The following is an 18,030-nucleotide window of genomic DNA, read 5'->3' as shown; positions in this document are numbered from 1 at the left end:
GTTCTGGACATATTGACAGGTTTCATGAGTCTCAGCCTCTCATTAAGCCACGAGCATCAGTACGGGAAGATGTTTCTGAGAATCTGGCGTCCCTGAGAAGCCTGGGAAAAGAATGTATTTGACATTCAGAGCCGGGAAATCTCGCCAACAGTGACAAAGCAGAGCGTCCCAATGGAAGGCTAGTTCATACGCTTCCAGCGAGGGCTTGACCCGTCCGCAGAGTCCGAAACACACACCGATCTCAACACCGCTTCACAACCTTCACCTCCACTCTTTCACGAGCTGTTTATGCTGATGCCCAACCCATGAAGAGGTGCGTGTAGAGGGACAATTGAATCAAACACGAAGCCTGACGTCATGAACACACACACACACACACACACACACACACACACACACACACACACGGGAGTGGCAGTGTGTGCGTGGTGTTGTTGCATGTGAAGAGCACATTTCCTGGAGTCCCCTGACGGCACTAAACGTGTCCGTGAAGCCGGGTCGTAACGGTGGCATGTGAACTGCGCTGCCTTCGGCGTTTCGCGCAGCTATAAAACTTAATATTGCTCACACACGGGGGGGAAATAAAAGCTTTTTAATGGCTGATGTCATGCAGACCTGAAACCTGCGGCGCTGGACAGCAGACCTGCTCATTACCGGCAGAAAACTGCTCGTTCAGACACACACACACACTCACTTTCTCACACACCTTTAAAACCACTGATTCCGATCATCTGATTAAAACTAACCAACAGCAAACGACACGCTCTAAACAATCTTGGGTTATTTGTTTCTACACAAATCCTTGGTTGAGCCTTTTGGGTAATTTTTGGGGGTTCTTTTTTCAGAGTTTGGCTAGTTTTGGGGTTTAATTTGTTAAACGAGCTTAAACGTTGGCAAAATGTATTAAAAATGATATAAAATATGTTATACTGTAAGATATGATTAAAAATAAGGGAATTATCAAGCAAGCCATGAGCCTTTTGGGTTATTTTTTCAGGATTTGGGTAGATTTCTTGTGTAACCCAGATCTTGGGTCAGACGTAACAACCCAGTGTTTGGGTAGATTTCTTGTGTTACCCAGATCTTGGGTCAGACGTAACAACCCAGTGTTTGGGTAGATTTCTTGTGTTACCCAGATCTTGGGTCAGACGTAACAACCCAGTGTTTGGGTAGATTTCTTGTGTAACCCAGATCTTGGGTCAGACGTAACAACCCAGTGTTTGGGTAGTTTTCTTGTGTAACCCAGATCTTGGGTCAGACGTAACAACCCAGTGTTTGGGTAGATTTCTTGTGTTACCCAGATCTTGGGTCAGACGTAACAACCCAGTGTTTGGGTAGTTTTCTTGTGTAACCCAGATCTTGGGTCAGACGTAACAACCCAGTGTTTGGGTAGATTTCTTGTGTTACCCAGATCTTGGGTCAGACGTAACAACCCAGTGTTTGGGTAGATTTCTTGTGTAACCCAGATCTTGGGTCAGACGTAACAACCCAGTGTTTGGGTAGATTTCTTGTGTTACCCAGATCTTGGGTCAGACGTAACAACCCAGTGTTTGGGTAGTTTTCTTGTGTAACCCAGATCTTGGGTCAGACGTAACAACCCAGTGTTTGGGTAGATTTCTTGTTTTACCCAGATCTTGGGTCAGACGTAACAACTCAGTGTTTGGGTAGTTTTCTTGTGTAACCCAGATCTTGGGTCAGACGTAACAACCCAGTGTTTGGGTAGTTTTTGTGTTACCCAGATCTTGGGTCAGACGTAACAACCCAGTGTTTGGGTAGATTTCTTGTGTAACCCAGATCTTGGGTCAGACGTAACAACCCAGTGTTTGGGTAGATTTCTTGTGTAACCCAGATCTTGGGTCAGACGTAACAACTCAGTGTTTGGGTAGTTTTCTTGTGTAACCCAGATCTTGGGTCAGACGTAACAACCCAGTGTTTGGGTAGATTTCTTGTGTAACCCAGATCTTGGGTCAGACGTAACAACCCAGTGTTTGGGTAGATTTCTTGTGTAACCCAGATCTTGGGTCAGACGTAACAACTCAGTGTTTGGGTAGTTTTCTTGTGTAACCCAGATCTTGGGTCAGACGTAACAACCCAGTGTTTGGGTAGTTTTTGTGTTACCCAGATCTTGGGTCAGACGTAACAACCCAGTGTTTGGGTAGATTTCTTGTGTAACCCAGATCTTGGGTCAGACGTAACAACCCAGTGTTTGGGTAGATTTCTTGTGTAACCCAGATCTTGAGTCAGACGTAACAACCCAGTGTTTGGGTAGTTTTCTTGTGTAACCCAGATCTTGGGTCAGACGTAACAACCCAGTGTTTGGGTAGTTTTCTTGTGTAACCCAGATCTTGGGTCAGACGTAACAACCCAGTGTTTGGGTAGTTACTTGTGTAACCCAGATCTTGAGTCAGACGTAACAACCCAGTGTTTAGGTAGATTTCTTGTGTTACCTAGATCTTGGGTCAGACGTAACAACCCAGTGTTTGGGTAGTTTTCTTGTGTAACCCAGATCTTGGGTCAGACGTAACAACCCAGTGTTTGGGTAGTTTTCTTGTGTAACTCAGATCTTGGGTCAGACGTAACAACCCAGTGTTTAGGTAGATTTCTTGTGTTACCCAGATCTTGGGTCAGACGTAACAACCCAGTGTTTGGGTAGTTTTCTTGTGTAACCCAGATCTTGGGTCAGACGTAACAACCCAGTGTTTGGGTAGATTTCTTGTGTAACCCAGATCTTGGGTCAGACGTAACAACCCAGTGTTTGGGTAGATTTCTTGTGTAACCCAGATCTTGAGTCAGACGTAACAACCCAGTGTTTGGGTAGATTTCTTGTGTAACCCAGATCTTGGGTCAGACGTAACAACCCAGTGTTTGGGTAGATTTCTTGTGTAACCCAGATCTTGAGTCAGACGTAACAACCCAGTGTTTGGGTAGTTTTCTTGTGTAACCCAGATCTTGGGTCAGACGTAACAACCCAGTGCTTGGGTAGATTTCTTGTGTAACCTAGATCTTGGGTCAGACGTAACAACCCAGTGTTTGGGTAGTTTTCTTGTGTAACCCAGATCTTGGGTCACACGTAACAACCCAGTGTTTGGGTAGATTTCTTGTGTAACCCAGATCTTGGGTCAGACGTAACAACCCAGTGTTTGGGTAGTTTTCTTGTGTAACCCAGATCTTGGGTCACACGTAACAACCCAGTGTTTGGGTAGATTTCTTGTGTAACCCAGATCTTGGGTCAGACGTAACAACCCAGTGTTTGGGTAGATTTCTTGTGTAACCCAGATCTTGGGTCAGACGTAACAACCCAGTATTTGGGTAGTTTTCTTGTGTAACCTAGATCTTGGGTCAGACGTAACAACCCAGTGTTTGGGTAGTTTTCTTGTGTAACCCAGATCTTGGGTCAGACATAACAACCCAGTGCTTGGGTAGATTTCTTGTGTAACCCAGATCTTGGGTCAGACGTAACAACCCAGTGTTTGGGTAGATTTCTTGTGTAACCCAGATCTTGGGTAAAACATAACCCAGGGGTTGGGTTATTTACCACAGGCTTTTTGTGACCTCTTCAGGAGAGAGCTGTGCAGCTCCGTCAAAACGGTGCATGTCTTCTTATGGACAGGTTATGGAGCCTGACTCCGCATATTTCGGCTATGAGTGAAACGCAGGACGGCGGTCTGAAGTTAGAAGTTGAATAAATGAATGATGAGGCATTTATATAGCGCTTTCATATGTACTACTGTACACCCAAAGCGCTTTACAATCATATCAGGGGATCTTGGATGACTGGACAACAGAGACTGGTCAATTACACTTGAATTACTTCTAAATGTTTAATTCTTACTTCTAATATTTGTTAAACGAGCTTCAATGTTGGCAATATGTATTAAAAATGATATAAAATAGGCCTATACTGTAAAATATGTTTGAAAATAAAGGAATCATTTTGCAAGCCAGTGGTTGTATCGTGAACTTTTTTTTAAAGTTGAGAAGATTTAAGTTAATTCGTAGACATTAATTCACGCATGAAGTGAAAAAAAGGAAGATGCTAATAGTAAAAATGAATCAACTATGCTGTGTTAAATCAACCCATTATGCTGGGTTAATAAATAACCCAATTTGCGGGACAAAATGAACCCAACATGTGTTCTGTCCTATATTTACCCAGCGCTTGGGTTGTTTTTAACCCAGTGCAGCCCTCGCCGTTCAAAATCAATTAAACAATTGTCCCAGAAACCAGTTCAACAGACTCCTCACCTTCTGGAAGAGGTTTTGAAGACATTCGTGAGAATAGCCGGCGTTACTGGCATCGTCTTTTTTACACTTCCACTTCAACTGAGGACAGGAGAAAAAACAGTGAAAATTAGCATCAAAGAAACACTTTCTTTAAAAATGACATAGAAGTAACATTTTCTAGTCTATTGTGACGTTATTTGGAATTAAACACATTTAAACACATTGTATCCCTTCAGTTCTCATTACAGTAACATGAAAAAAACTTGCATAATGTAGCAAATAAATAATAATACATTATTTCATATTTGATGCTGGTTGTAAAATGCTCAAAAACATGCATAAATAATGTGACACTGAAAATGCTTCATTTACTATATGAAGAAATACATGAAATAATTATAACTATGTAAATATTACTGTTTAAAAGTCTCTTCCGCTCACAAAAGCTGCATTTATTTGATCAAAAATACAGTAATATTGTGAAATATGATTAGTATATAGAATATATAGTAAAGTGTAATTTATTCCTGTGATTAAAGCTGAATTTTCAGCATCATTACTCCAGTCTTCAGTGTCACATGATCCTTCAGAAATCAATATAATATGATGATCTGATGCTCAAGAAACATTTATGATTATTATCAGTGTTGGAAACAGTTGTTCAGGATTTGCAAGATTTGATCACAAGAATAAACTACACTAAAATATATTCACATAATCAGCTATTTTAATTTCATTTTAATAATATTTCACTGTATTTTACAATAAATCAAGTATTGGTGAACAGAAGAGATTCCTTAAAAAAAAAAAAACTTCCCAAACCCAAACATAAAATAAAAATATATTTTATTTTGGGAAAGATTCACCCAAAAAGTCTCTCTTTATGCCTCATATTCAGTATTGATTTTATTTTTCAGACGCTGCACTAAAACCATGAGCTGTCACGATCACATCAGAACTGCAACACAATATTAATCATCTGTCTAATAGAGAAACCGAAGCGCCGGTAGAGGAATCTGCTTTATTAAGAGCAAGACTAATTTGCTTTAAAGGGCCTGAACTCGTTTAATCAGACGGATCCTCTCGGGAAGTCAAACCGAATCAGCTTTACAGAAAAATATACGTGCAGGAATATGTCTGGGACGCAGCGGGACTCTGGCGATCTATCAGAGACGGCTGGGAAAACTATTTAGAAACGCAGGGTTCATGCCAAATCTCACGTAATGCAACCGTACATCTCCTACTTCAACTCTAGTGTTTATATCTCCTCACAGAGCACACAAACATGACGGTAATTCACCGGAGGATGGGGTGTTTGGATCGGGGCCGAACACAATAATGAGATTAAATACATAAACACATTAGCTAACGTCCCCCTTCGTCATCTAATGAAGAAAACTGAACGCTTTCCAAAGGAAATACAGTCCTGTTTGTTTTACAAAGTTATATATTCTCCAGACGATACAACGACACTGGAGGACAGGAACGGACATGCTGAACGAGTATTAATGACAGTTATGGGTCATCGAGTTCGAGTTATGCCTAATTTTGCTTATGTTAAGTGACAATTATTGCAAATTATGTGTTACATTTCAGTATTTGAATATTTGTGTTTTGACTGTAAAGTTTCTGTATTTGTGTGTACTAATTAGATAAATATTCTCTATATTTACACTGAAATATGTTATATGTGACCCGCTCTGGCCAAATGAGTCGGAAGTCGCAACGTTCCCTGTATTAGTTGTCGATTTAATGCGTTCATTTAATTAATTAGCTATAGAAAAATAATGCGTTCAAATGATTTTAACCTAGACCTATAGTTCATATTTCATATAGTTGGTGATGAACATGAAGCTTAACATGAATGGCACTAAACTTCAAGATAACAGGGATAAAAATGCCCCTGAGTTTTTGTTTCATATTTATATCATATGATATAGTTACGTAATCACACGAGTAAAGAGTGCAATATCACACGTGTGCTGTTCTTGTCCCGAATCGCACGAGTGCAAATGTGATATTGATTTTATACACCAGTTCAATAAATAAGAAGTTAATATTTTAGACACAATATTGTCTGTTTGTCAAATTTTCCAAAGAAAATATTACCTATAAAGCCTGAGCAACACATTCGTCTCTGAATGAATCCTCGTTTTAAGCGAATCAATCGAATCGGGTGAACTAGTGATTCAATGACTCGTTCATAAAGAGAGCCATTTACTTCATTCCTGAATGATTCAGCCGTTTGAACAAATCGAATGAACGAATGATTCAATGACTCACTCATTTAAATATTTACCGCCACCTACTGGCAGTTTTAGTTTCTTATTTAGGGTATCATTTCATAAAAAAAATTAGGGCTGTTAAACGATTAATCGCGATTAATCGCATCCAAAATAAAAGTTTGTGTTTACATAATAAATGTGTGTGTACTGTGTATAACTATTATATATATATATATATATAAATACACACACATGCTTGTATATATTTAAGAAATATTTGCATGTATATAGATTTATATATAATTTATATTATATATAAATATTTTATATATAAATAAATAAAAATATATATGCACGTGTGTGTATTTATATATACAAAATAATTATACACAGTACACACACATTTATTATGTAAACACAAACTTTTATTTTGGATGCGATTAATCGCAATTAATCGTTTAACAGCCCTTATAAAAAATAAATAATAATTTCATATTTTGGGGATTGTTTGCCCAAAAATGAAAACTATGTTTATTTACATGAACTCACCTTCGTGTTGTTTTAGACTTTCTTTCTTTTGCGGAACATAAAAGAAGATATTTTGAAGAATGATGGTAACTAACCTGTTTTGATCTGTAAATATATCTAAATATCAATTCAGATGCAGCTTCTGGAAAAAAAAATCATGCCTGTTGAAGCCTAAAAGTTTGTGTGTAATAAATGCTATGTTGAATCAAGTAAAATCGGTCTTGTAATGTCTATTTGATGCTTTTTTCATTTAACTTTAAATTATCTTTTGGGGGTAGTTTTTTTTTGTTGTTGCCAAAATTGATGTGCGATTAATTAATCGGCATGTAATTAATTCGATTAAAAATTGTAATTGCTTGACTGAGACCAAGTGTTTTATTGCATTGCTACACAGTTGCTCTAGTGTTAATCGTTCTGCTCTATGTTTAATTTATTCATTCGTCATGTGGTTTCTCACGCTATCACTTCAGTGCACAAACAGTACCTTCAGTTTAGGAGTCACGTTTTTGCTGCCCTGGTGTCCTGTTGAAGAGTCTGTGAAGAACAAAAGCAGAAAGGAAAACTGCGAGTTAGATATAAGATCATGCTCTCATTCACTCATCTATCACACAGACACATTAGCCGCGTTTCCATTTTGCGCTATTATCTAAATATCGATAAAAAACTATTGCGAAAACTATTGGCTACACCAATTGCTGTGCAAAAAAAGTAAATATCGACGAATTTTCAGATGTTTGTTTAATGACTTTTTTCCCCTTTATTAAACATGTAAAATATTCACAAATTAATATGGAAAACATGTTGATTTTACTGGTTTTCTAAGGCCAAATTAGAACCTGGAATTGACATTTTCCCGCAGTGCTGAATAAGAAGAGCCATTGATATTATTAAACTATTGTTTTCTAACTCGGCTAAAACATCTCCATCTCCGCTGTTAAGCAGACGCGCTTTTAGAGAGAAATGCACCTTTCATACGGATTACTTAATCAGAACAAAATGTATTAGCTTTCGATTCGAATTTGTTCGTTTTAAAGTGGACATTTCAAGCTTTAGCCTACATATAGGCTATTTAGTTTCAGTTCTCGCGCTCCAGTTCACGGAGATCATGAAAACGCGCCTGATTGTTTTATTTTATTTTACAAAAGCACAACGTTTTCTTGTTATTGTTTACACAAATAAAAGTAGTTACAAATAATGTATTATTATTTTCTGTATGACCAGAAATTATAGAGTATATTGTTTCACTGTTAATAGGAAAATGCAAGTGTTCACGCCCGCGCCTCCGTGCCATGCAGTGCGCGCTCCACACTCCACACAAACCCTTGGATATGCGTCAAAATATTGTGTTTATTTGTGATAATCTCAGCCCTGTATTATTATTGTCTAACCCGCATTATGAATGACATTTGACGAATTGCTTTGTTCCTTTTTTGGATAAAAGCGTCTTCTAAATATGTAGCCTAGTAAATGTTAGAATAATGATGATAATTAGGCTATTATTATTTGCGTTCACGGACCCCAAACACACCGCGCGTCTTCTAAGTCAGGTGACTGTAAATGCGCAAAAACTGTTTCCATTGCAGTTTTGCGAAATATTCCTTTTTCGAATTGGCTGAAAAACCACCTCATGCGGGCGTAAAAACTTTTTTGCGATAAACGAGAGTTTTTGCGAAATTGACGTGTTTCCATTGTGCGTATTTTCAATTCGCAATTTCAATTTGCTCAATTTGAAGGGTAATGGAAACACGGCTAGTCACAGGCTCCTGTCCCGCTTTAAAGCACCTGAGGGACGTTTCCAGCACGTCTCCGTCCCTCCGAGAGTCTCGCTAGCGTGCAAGCGCTGTGCAGACATCACTCACACACAACCAGTGTTCTCTATATCTTCCTCACACTGTGTGTCTGCGTTTCCTCACCACTTTCATTGACCCTCAGTGATGGACAGTGTCTTTTCTATCCGCAGTGATTTACCCATCAGCACCTACTTACGTGAGATGTTCAGGTGCAGAACAGAGGCATTCATCTCCTAATATTGTAGAGACATTAAAGCTTCTAATGTTGTTTATGTGTCTATGTGGTGTTATTAATCTGCTTTAACACACACCATGTGTAAATTCATAAGTGGACAGCATTGCTGATTCTGCTTAAAACTGCAGTGAACCAAAGACAGTCTCAAAAACACGGTTTGAAATCGCTGGTGTTTCTGACGTCACACACTACCTTGACCAATCAGATCAACGTGTGATCATCAACCAGTGGATCTCTGAGTGAGTGGAGGCGGGGCTCATTTGCATACTCATAGAACCGCGTATACTAAATGAGGCAAGGGTGTCGAGTTACATTCATATTTTAAGGCATGAAGTGGAAAAAAACTTTTAAATATGTAATTTTGGTGATCAAAGATATGAGTTTTAGGAATAAAATGATTGACTACAGGGAGACTTTTCTGTATAAACCCGTTGTAGAAACCGGTCGCACGCATGGATGTTTGGATTAATATTTGCTGCTAGGAAATTATTTGTATTTTCTCAATATTCTAGCTCGTACTATTCTAAATGATATTTGAATGTTAACCATTATTCTGTTTTATTATATTACATAAAGAGATCAACCGATAATCGGTTTAACCGATATTTTCCCACCCGATATTTAAGCATTTTACAATAATCGTGTATCGGTTTTATTATATCGGAATCACCGATAAACGCCGTCATCTTGAAGGCATTTTGAGAATGCTTTTGGTTTATGCTTTTTTTCATTTGTTAGAATGATTTTTACATCCTAATTCATTACCTGATCAAAGATTTAGTGCCAGTGAACTATATATTTAATTTGTGCCCTCTTTCAGACGCAATTTATTGATTTTAAAGTGTGTTTTGTTCGTATGCAATGAATAAGTGAAATTGAAGGCATTACAGTGTTTAAAAAGTGTTAAATAAAAAATTTGTTCAGTTCAGTTCTGTTGTTATAATAGTCAAAAACAGAAATAAAACAATAAATAAATATCGGTTCCTTATATCTTTATAAACACGTTTAAATGGACATAAACACGATTCTTGGAGTATTGAGGAAACAATAAACAATTGCAATGTAGACGTTAAAGGGTTAATTCACCCAAAAAATATCATTCTGTCATCATTTACTATTTCTCATTCAATTGGAATTTAATAACTTAACTGGTAAAAAAAAAGAAAAAAAGTATGCTTTCAGTGCAATGCAAGTCTCTTAGGATAAAAGCATCTGCCCAATGCATTAATGTGTGTGTTTAAGCACCTGTGTGTGCGTTTGTCTCTCTCTGGATCTGCTCTCGTACGAGTCTCTGCTGCTCCTGTAGTTCTCGTGAACCCTCCTCCCTCAGACGGGCGATCTACAACAGACGAACACGCAACCACACACACACACATTCCTAAAATTAACAAAACAAAACTCCTGGAGTGATTCATACACACTGACCTGCAGTAACCCGTCACTCCATATGTCAAACACTGACACCTATTGGCTGATCACTAATAAAACCAGTCCCACCACTGATGTCTGCGTGCAGTTTCAGGACAGAGAGGTATGGAAGCTTATTCCTGACATGAAAAAAGGAGATATAAACTCACAATTGCAAGGAAAAAAAACTAAATTGTGAGAAATAAAGTCAGAATTCTAAGTTAAAAGTAAGAATTGAGAGATTTAAAAAAGTTCCACTTTAAAAAAGTGGAAAAAAAGTATGAATTGTAGATATTTGAACAGAATTGAGAAAAAAAAGTCAGAAATTGTGAGAAAAAAGTTAGAATTGGAAAAAAAAGTATGAATTGTAGATATTTGAACAGAATTGAGAAAAAAAAAGTCAGAAATTGTGGGAAAAAAAGTATGAATTGTAGATATTTGAACAGAATTGTGATAAAAAAGTCAAAATTGTAAGGAAAAAAACTGAATCGAGAGAAAAAAGTCAGAATTTTGGTGAAAAAAGTTGGAATAGCGAGATTTAAACTCAGAATAGCGAGATTTAAACTCAGAATAGCGAGATTTAAACGCAGAATTGCGAGATTTAAACTCAGAATTGCGAGATTTAAACTCAGAATTGCGAGATTTAAACTCAGAATTGCGAAATTTAAACTCAGAATTGCGAGATTTAAACTCAGAATAGCGAGATTTAAACTCAGAATTGAGAGATTTAAACTCAGAATTGAGAGATTTAAACTCAGAATAGCGAGATTTAAACTCAGAATTGAGAGATTTAAACTCAGAATTGCGAGATTTAAACTCAGAATTGCGAGATTTAAACTCAGAATTGCGAGATTTAAACTCAGAGTAGCGAGATTTAAACTCAGAGTAGCGAGATTTAAACTCAGAATTGCGAGATTTAAACTCAGAATTGCGAGATTTAAACTCAGAATTGCGAGATTTAAACTCAGAATTGCGAGATTTAAACTCAAAATTGCGAGATTTAAACTCAAAATTGCGAGATTTAAACTCAGAATTGAGTGATTTAAACTCAGAATTGAGAGATTTAAACTCAGAATTGCGAGATTTAAACTCAAAATTGAGAGATTTAAACTCAGAATTGCGAGATTTAAACTCAAAATTGCGAGATTTAAACTCAGAATTGCGAGATTTAAACTCAGAATTGCGAGATTTAAACTCAGAATTGCGAGATTTAAACTCAGAATAGCGAGATTTAAACTCAGAATTGAGAGATTTAAACTCAGAATTGAGAGATTTAAACTCAGAATTGCGAGATTTAAACTCAGAATTGCGAGATTTAAACTCAGAATTGCGAGATTTAAACTCAAAATTGCGAGATTTAAACTCAGAATTGAGAGATTTAAACTCAGAATTGAGAGATTTAAACTCAGAATTGAGAGATTTAAACTCAGAATTGAGAGATTTAAACTCAGAATTGAGAGATTTAAACTCAGAATTGAGAGATTTAAACTCAGAATTGAGAGATTTAAACTCAGAATTGAGAGATTTAAACTCAGAATTGAGAGATTTAAACTCAGAATTGTGAGAAAAATTTCAGAATTGACTGTTGGCAAAGACCCGCCCCCCTTTAATTACTGTTGCTATGTCCGACAAGCCACGCCCCTCTCAGCCACACCATGTTCTCACACAGTGAACAATACATTGCGGAGCAGAGAGACACTAACAACACACTGACAGACACAGACCAGCTTACTTTTGGTATAAAACAAAGTCTCAATTTTAAATGGTTGTCATTTTTATTTTTTATTTAAACAATAAATACGGTTTTGTGGCTCTTTAGTCGTGACAGATCGCTCAGTTAAAGCTGCTCGTGAACCGATCATCTCTTCCTTCTAGTTCATGTATAGCTTCAAATAAACATGAATGAACATCAGAAGGAATGTTGTTTTAACCGCGGAAAGGCGTCAGTACACTCCGCTTCTCAAGCTCAAATCTCCCATGTTAATCTACTAACTCTCCTGACTGCTTTGTCCGACAAAAATGGCGGATTCGGTGGATGGCGGGTTATGATTGGTCCATTCGCCTGTCAATCAAACTCCCTGCGAAGGGTCAATTGCGAAAAAAATATCAGAATTGCAAGAAAAATATAAAAATTGCGAGAAAAATGTCAGAATTGCGAGAAAAAAGTTGCAATTACAAAGCCATGGTGGCGGAAACAAGCTCCCATAGACAGGTGAGGCGTTATCGTTTGAATGTGATTTCAGATATTAAGAAATCTATAAAGCCTAAATGCAACATAAGTCGTTCTGGATGAAAGCGTCTGCAAATGCATTAGTGTAAATGTAGATATTAGTGTTTCCTTGGTTACTAGTCATCTAGCAGAACACAATGCATCCAAAACGACTACAAGTGACTTCCAAGCACACAGTCACTAATCTAGGAGTCTTACTGCTAAAGTAATTTGTTGAGTTGACACACACACACACACACACACACACACACACAAGCTCTTACCTCCTCTTCTAATGTGCGGGTGGTTTTAACCTCTTCTGTTTTCACAGTGTCGGCCCACCGTTCACGAGCCTCCAAATCTACAAAACACAAACAAATGTCATTCAGCATGTATTACACTGACAATCAGCTTTAAAGGGGTGGTTGATTATGATTTGACTTTTCTAACTGTAGTTAGTGTGTAATGTTGCTGTTTGATCATAAACAACATCTGCAAAGTTACAACGCTCAAAGTTCAGAGCAAAGGGAGATATTTGCTTTTACAGAAATAGTTTTTAAGGACTACAACAAACGGCTGGAACTACACGACATTCCTCCCGTTAGTGACATCACCAACCCTAGAATTTACATAAACCCCGCCCCGGAACACGATTTATAGATTATCATGACAGAATATGCTAATCAATGACTAGAAGATAACTACACATAAATTCATCAACTAACATTCAGAAATGTCCTGTTCTTCTACATGTTGTCACTTCTTGAGTCTCTCCATCATTGTCTGACTCCGGTTTGAACATAAAAGGCTAAAAGTTTTTGAAATTTTCAGTGTGTGTGTGTGTGAGAGGTAAAAGGACACAAGCTCTTGTAGCTCCGCCCCCTGTGCCGGGAGCAGCAGCTCATTTGCATTTAAAGGGACAGACACAAAACGGTGTGTTTTTGCTCACCCTCAAAAAGTGACGATTTTAACATGTTATATAAAAATATCTGTGGGGTATTTTGAGCTAAACCTTCACACACACACTCTGGGGACATCAGAGACTTATTCTACATCTTTTGAAAAGGGCATTTTACCCCCCCTTTAAAGCCAGAATAATAGAGGAGCAGATTAAGTGAGGAAGAGTAGCTAACCGAGTTTAATCTTCTTCCTCTTGTCGTCTAGCTTTCTGTTTCTCTCCTCGGCTTGTTTTTTAGCGGTGCGGATCCTGTCGTAAGCAGCCTGAGAGAAAGACAAACAAATGAATGATTAAATGAACATACTGATGAATGAGATCACGTATTTATAGAGCAGTGTTTCTCAACCAGACGGCCTCAAGATGACTTCAAATAAGACAAACCCAGCATTAAAATAAGCTGACAATTCAAGATGTTTCTTATAAAAATTACTTTTGTGATTCCTCAGGACATTTTAAAAGTGTGATTTCTAGACATTAGACCTGAAAAAGTCATGAAAATTAATCAAATCTTAAAATGTCACGAGCATTTTTATACTTTAATTTTTATATTTACCAAAGACTTAAAAAAAGACAACTTTATTACAAAATTTTACATTTCTACCCCACATTATCCTTATATAAATAAATTAGAGCCGGGACTTTAACGCGTTAATTAAGATTAATTAATTCCACAAAAAATAACGCGTTAAATTTTTTTAACGCATTTTAATCACACTTATTTTTGCACCGCGGAACGTTTCTCACTGGATGAGTTTAGGCGGACCGATTATACTGGAGCACCAATAGCGTTCATAACCGTCTATGTTCATAACTTGATAACTTCAGACAACAACAAACCACAGTGAACATGAACAAAGAAGCCGACGAGACCGCTTTGGTCGGCCCCGTGGATGGGACATTTTGTTATAAAAAACGAACGGATGGAAGCGTCGATAAGAGCGTGGTTGTGTGCAAGCTGTGCAACAAGGAATTCGGAACGGCTATTGCTACACTTATTAATGGCAAAAATAGCGCTGGTCTGCTGGACTTGGTTGAACAAAAATAAACAATATTTTGTTGCTTAAGCTTATGTATTCAGTCATTATTCAATGGTATACTAAAAATCCATGTGAAAAAAAATTACTTCTCACTGTTCTCAGGTCAAATATTTATATGCGATTAAAATGCGATTAATTTCTATTAATTAATTACAAAGCCTCTAATTAATTAGATTAATTTTTTTAATCGAGTCCCGGCCCTAAAATAAATAAATATACATACTAAAAATTAGCACATAATGAATATACACTTTTTTCTAGATATGTCAGTCTCTAAAATATTTTATCGGGTAAAAATTGTGAGCAAAAATCCTTATCCAGTAAATCATTCAATACTGGAAGTGTCGTAAATTTATTGGTTAAAAAGAACGGGAACCATGAAGAATTTTTTTTCAAGAAAAAAAACATTTAAATATGTTATTTTGGTGATAAAAGATGAGTTTTAAAACTTCTGAAATTCTAAAACTTATTTAAATTTTAATTATTATAGTTAAATCTATGGACATGTATGCAGTTTTGATTACAGCAGAGGAGATCTCTTGGCCTACATGAACCCCACCGTGGGCAGAGGACTCAAACACACACGGATGTTGTGTTGTTCGACGCTTATAGAGATTTGGCAGCGACTGGATTCTCACCTTGGCGGCGGCGTCTGTCAACACTTCCAGAGCCTGAGACAGCTGGTGGAAGAGCTCCGCTGCACAAGAAAGAGCAAAACACATTCATTCAGAGTCAAAGCTCTCACATATATTCAAGCAGACCACTGAACATCCTCGAAGAACCGGTTAAAACCTATAAAACACCACTTTGAAGAGGTTGATGCTTTCACACAACGAAATTCCTTTACTGAAACTCAACAGCAAACACCTACTTCAGGAAGAAATTAACATCAATATGAATTCAAGAATCTGTGAGTAGATTTAACTTAAAGGGGTGGTTGATTATGATTTGACGTTTCTAACTGTAGTTAGTGTGTAATGTTGCTGTTTGATCATAAACAACATCTGCAAAGTTACAACACTCAAAGTTCAGAGCAAAGGGAGATATTTGCTTTTAAAGAAATAGTTTTTAAGGACTACAACAAACGGCTGGTAGGAACTACACGAGCTTCCTCCCGGCTAAGTGACATCACCAACCCTAAAATTTACATAAACCCCGCCCCCGGAACACGATTTATAGATTATCATGACAGAATATGCTAATCAATGACTAGAAGATAACTAAACATAAGCAAAACGTTTTCAACGTTTTTGAAATTTTCAGTGTGTGTGTGTGTGTGAGGTAAAAGGACACGAGCTCTTGAGGCTCCGCCCCCTGTGCCGGGAGCAGCAGCTCATTTGCATTTAAAGGGACACTCACAAAACTGTGTTTTTTTGCTCACCCTCAAAAAGTGACGATTTTAACAAGATATATAAAAATATCTGTGGGGTGTGTTGAGCTAAAACTTCACACACACACTCTGGGGACATCAGAGACTTATTCTACATCTTGTGAAAAGGGCATTATACCCCCCCTTTAAAACATGTCAATGGTTACACATAAAAAGAAAAGGAGTTGTTCTTGGTACACACACACACACACACACACACACACACACACATTATATATCTACACTCAAATCATGCCCTAGCCTATACGTAAGCAGGTTTATAGCTAAAGCACAACTCTCTATATATATATGAATGTACACACACACACACACACACACACACACACACACACACACACACACACACACACACACACACACACACACACTATAGAGCAGGTTTACAGCTAAAGCACGACTCTAACGAACACGTTTCCTGCATTAAACGCGGTGCCGGCGCTCTCACGAAAGCTGTTCCCGCTAATGATCCCCTCCTGCGTTCCTGCATGAGCGCGCGGGGGTCCGGTTATACCACACGAGGGGCCTCAGAGCAATCAGGGGCCCTCAGACCCCTAACGACCCGCTGACGGCACAACTGCACTAACAAGCGTCTGCGGCTCGAGTTACCTCGATACCTGCGTGACTCCCGTGGCACGCAAGCGGGTTCGAGTGCAGCGTGACCTTTGCTTCACCCGCTCTCGCGTGAGCGGCCGCATGCATGATGTGGGAGAGAGACCTGGACCGTCGGGCCGCAGTCTCACAGCTTTGACTCCACCGGGAATTATTGAGACCGCAAGGAAAGAAAAAAAGGCACTTTAAACACGCCATCTTCTTCTTCTTCTTCTTCTTCCAAGGTGCTCGTTCTGGGCTTGCCTGCGCCTGACACTGAATGGTTTTCCCAGCATTGATTATGCACATGTTCTGAGTCACGGGGGGTATAAGAGGATCCACATGCTGGAGCTCCTGCGATCCCGATGCTCGTCTTGGCCGGCTTATTTAAAAAAAGAATCTGGTTTAACCACCAAATGGCTTTATGCATGCATGCAAAATTAAAACATAATTTTGATAGATTTTGGGGACGTTTTGATGCGAGCTCATGAAATCAAAATTATATTTTGCATTAAGAAATCAATGCGTTTATGGAATTGTGACATTATTGTAATGCATCATGTGTCATTTTAATTTATTAATGATGATTCTCATTAATGCAATGCAAGTATTTTTTTATTTAAAGTGTACCTGTGCTTGAAAATCAAGCATTTAATGTTGTTTATATGTTTATTGAGTGAGTGGAGGCGGGGCTCATTTGCATATTCATAGAACTGCGTATACTAAATGAGGCAACGGTGTCGGGTTACATATGAAGAACTAAAATTCAAGGGAAATTTTTTTGTTTATATGTGATTTTTGTTTAAGGGATAACATTATTGACAACACTACAGGGAGACCTTACATTATTTTCTTTTTTTTAACTTATCTATTTTTTATAATGCAGTGCTTAAAATACTATTACGATGTATATAAACCTAAAGTATATTTATTTTTTGCATAACAGTAAATGAGAATTTATGGATAAAGACACTTAATTGTCATGAAGGTAATGTAACAATAGGGGGGAAAAAACATTTTCTTTATGCAAACTATAATTTCTCATTTATTACATTTTTTATTATTATTTTGGGGTGAAATATGATCAGGCCTGTTCTTGACAGATGTTCGTGAGCCCACATTTACTGCGCTGTTATAATGATGAACTGCCATCAGGTCTCAGGAGTTTCTCTTCAAGAGCATAAGCTGGAAAACAGAATTTCTCTTGCTCTTTTTAAACAAGCATATAATTCACGAAGCAGACACACTCTAATATTCACAATATTTAATAACAGGATAAGCGAAGCTTGTCGTAGTAGAAAAAATTTGGGAATATTTAAATATATGAGAAAAATTCATGTGGGAAAAAATGTAATAAAATAAATGAAAATATAAATAAATAATAGTATAAATATATGATGCATATATAGAAAGTAAAAAAAAATAACAACAATAAACTA

General features: G+C 37.6%; 1 protein-coding gene across 1 annotated transcript in view; it reads right to left on the bottom strand.

Moving 5' to 3' along the window:
* dnajc17 (DnaJ (Hsp40) homolog, subfamily C, member 17) overlaps positions 1–18,030 on the bottom strand; it is a 64,697-nt gene that overhangs the window by 41,692 nt on the left and 4,975 nt on the right. The window contains exons 3-8 of the mRNA XM_079634056.1: positions 15,252–15,310; positions 13,752–13,839; positions 12,903–12,979; positions 10,248–10,341; positions 7,462–7,511; positions 4,246–4,323 (exon numbers count right to left, since the gene is read on the bottom strand). Coding sequence (XP_079490182.1) covers positions 4,246–4,323; positions 7,462–7,511; positions 10,248–10,341; positions 12,903–12,979; positions 13,752–13,839; positions 15,252–15,310 — 446 coding nt within the window. The remainder of the gene's footprint in view (positions 1–4,245; positions 4,324–7,461; positions 7,512–10,247; positions 10,342–12,902; positions 12,980–13,751; positions 13,840–15,251; positions 15,311–18,030) is intronic.

The sequence above is a fragment of the Phoxinus phoxinus genome (genome assembly GCF_949152265.1).
Source record: "Phoxinus phoxinus genome assembly, chromosome: 13".
Taxonomy (NCBI): domain Eukaryota; kingdom Metazoa; phylum Chordata; class Actinopteri; order Cypriniformes; family Leuciscidae; genus Phoxinus; species Phoxinus phoxinus.
This window is presented reverse-complemented; position numbering and strand designations above follow the sequence as displayed.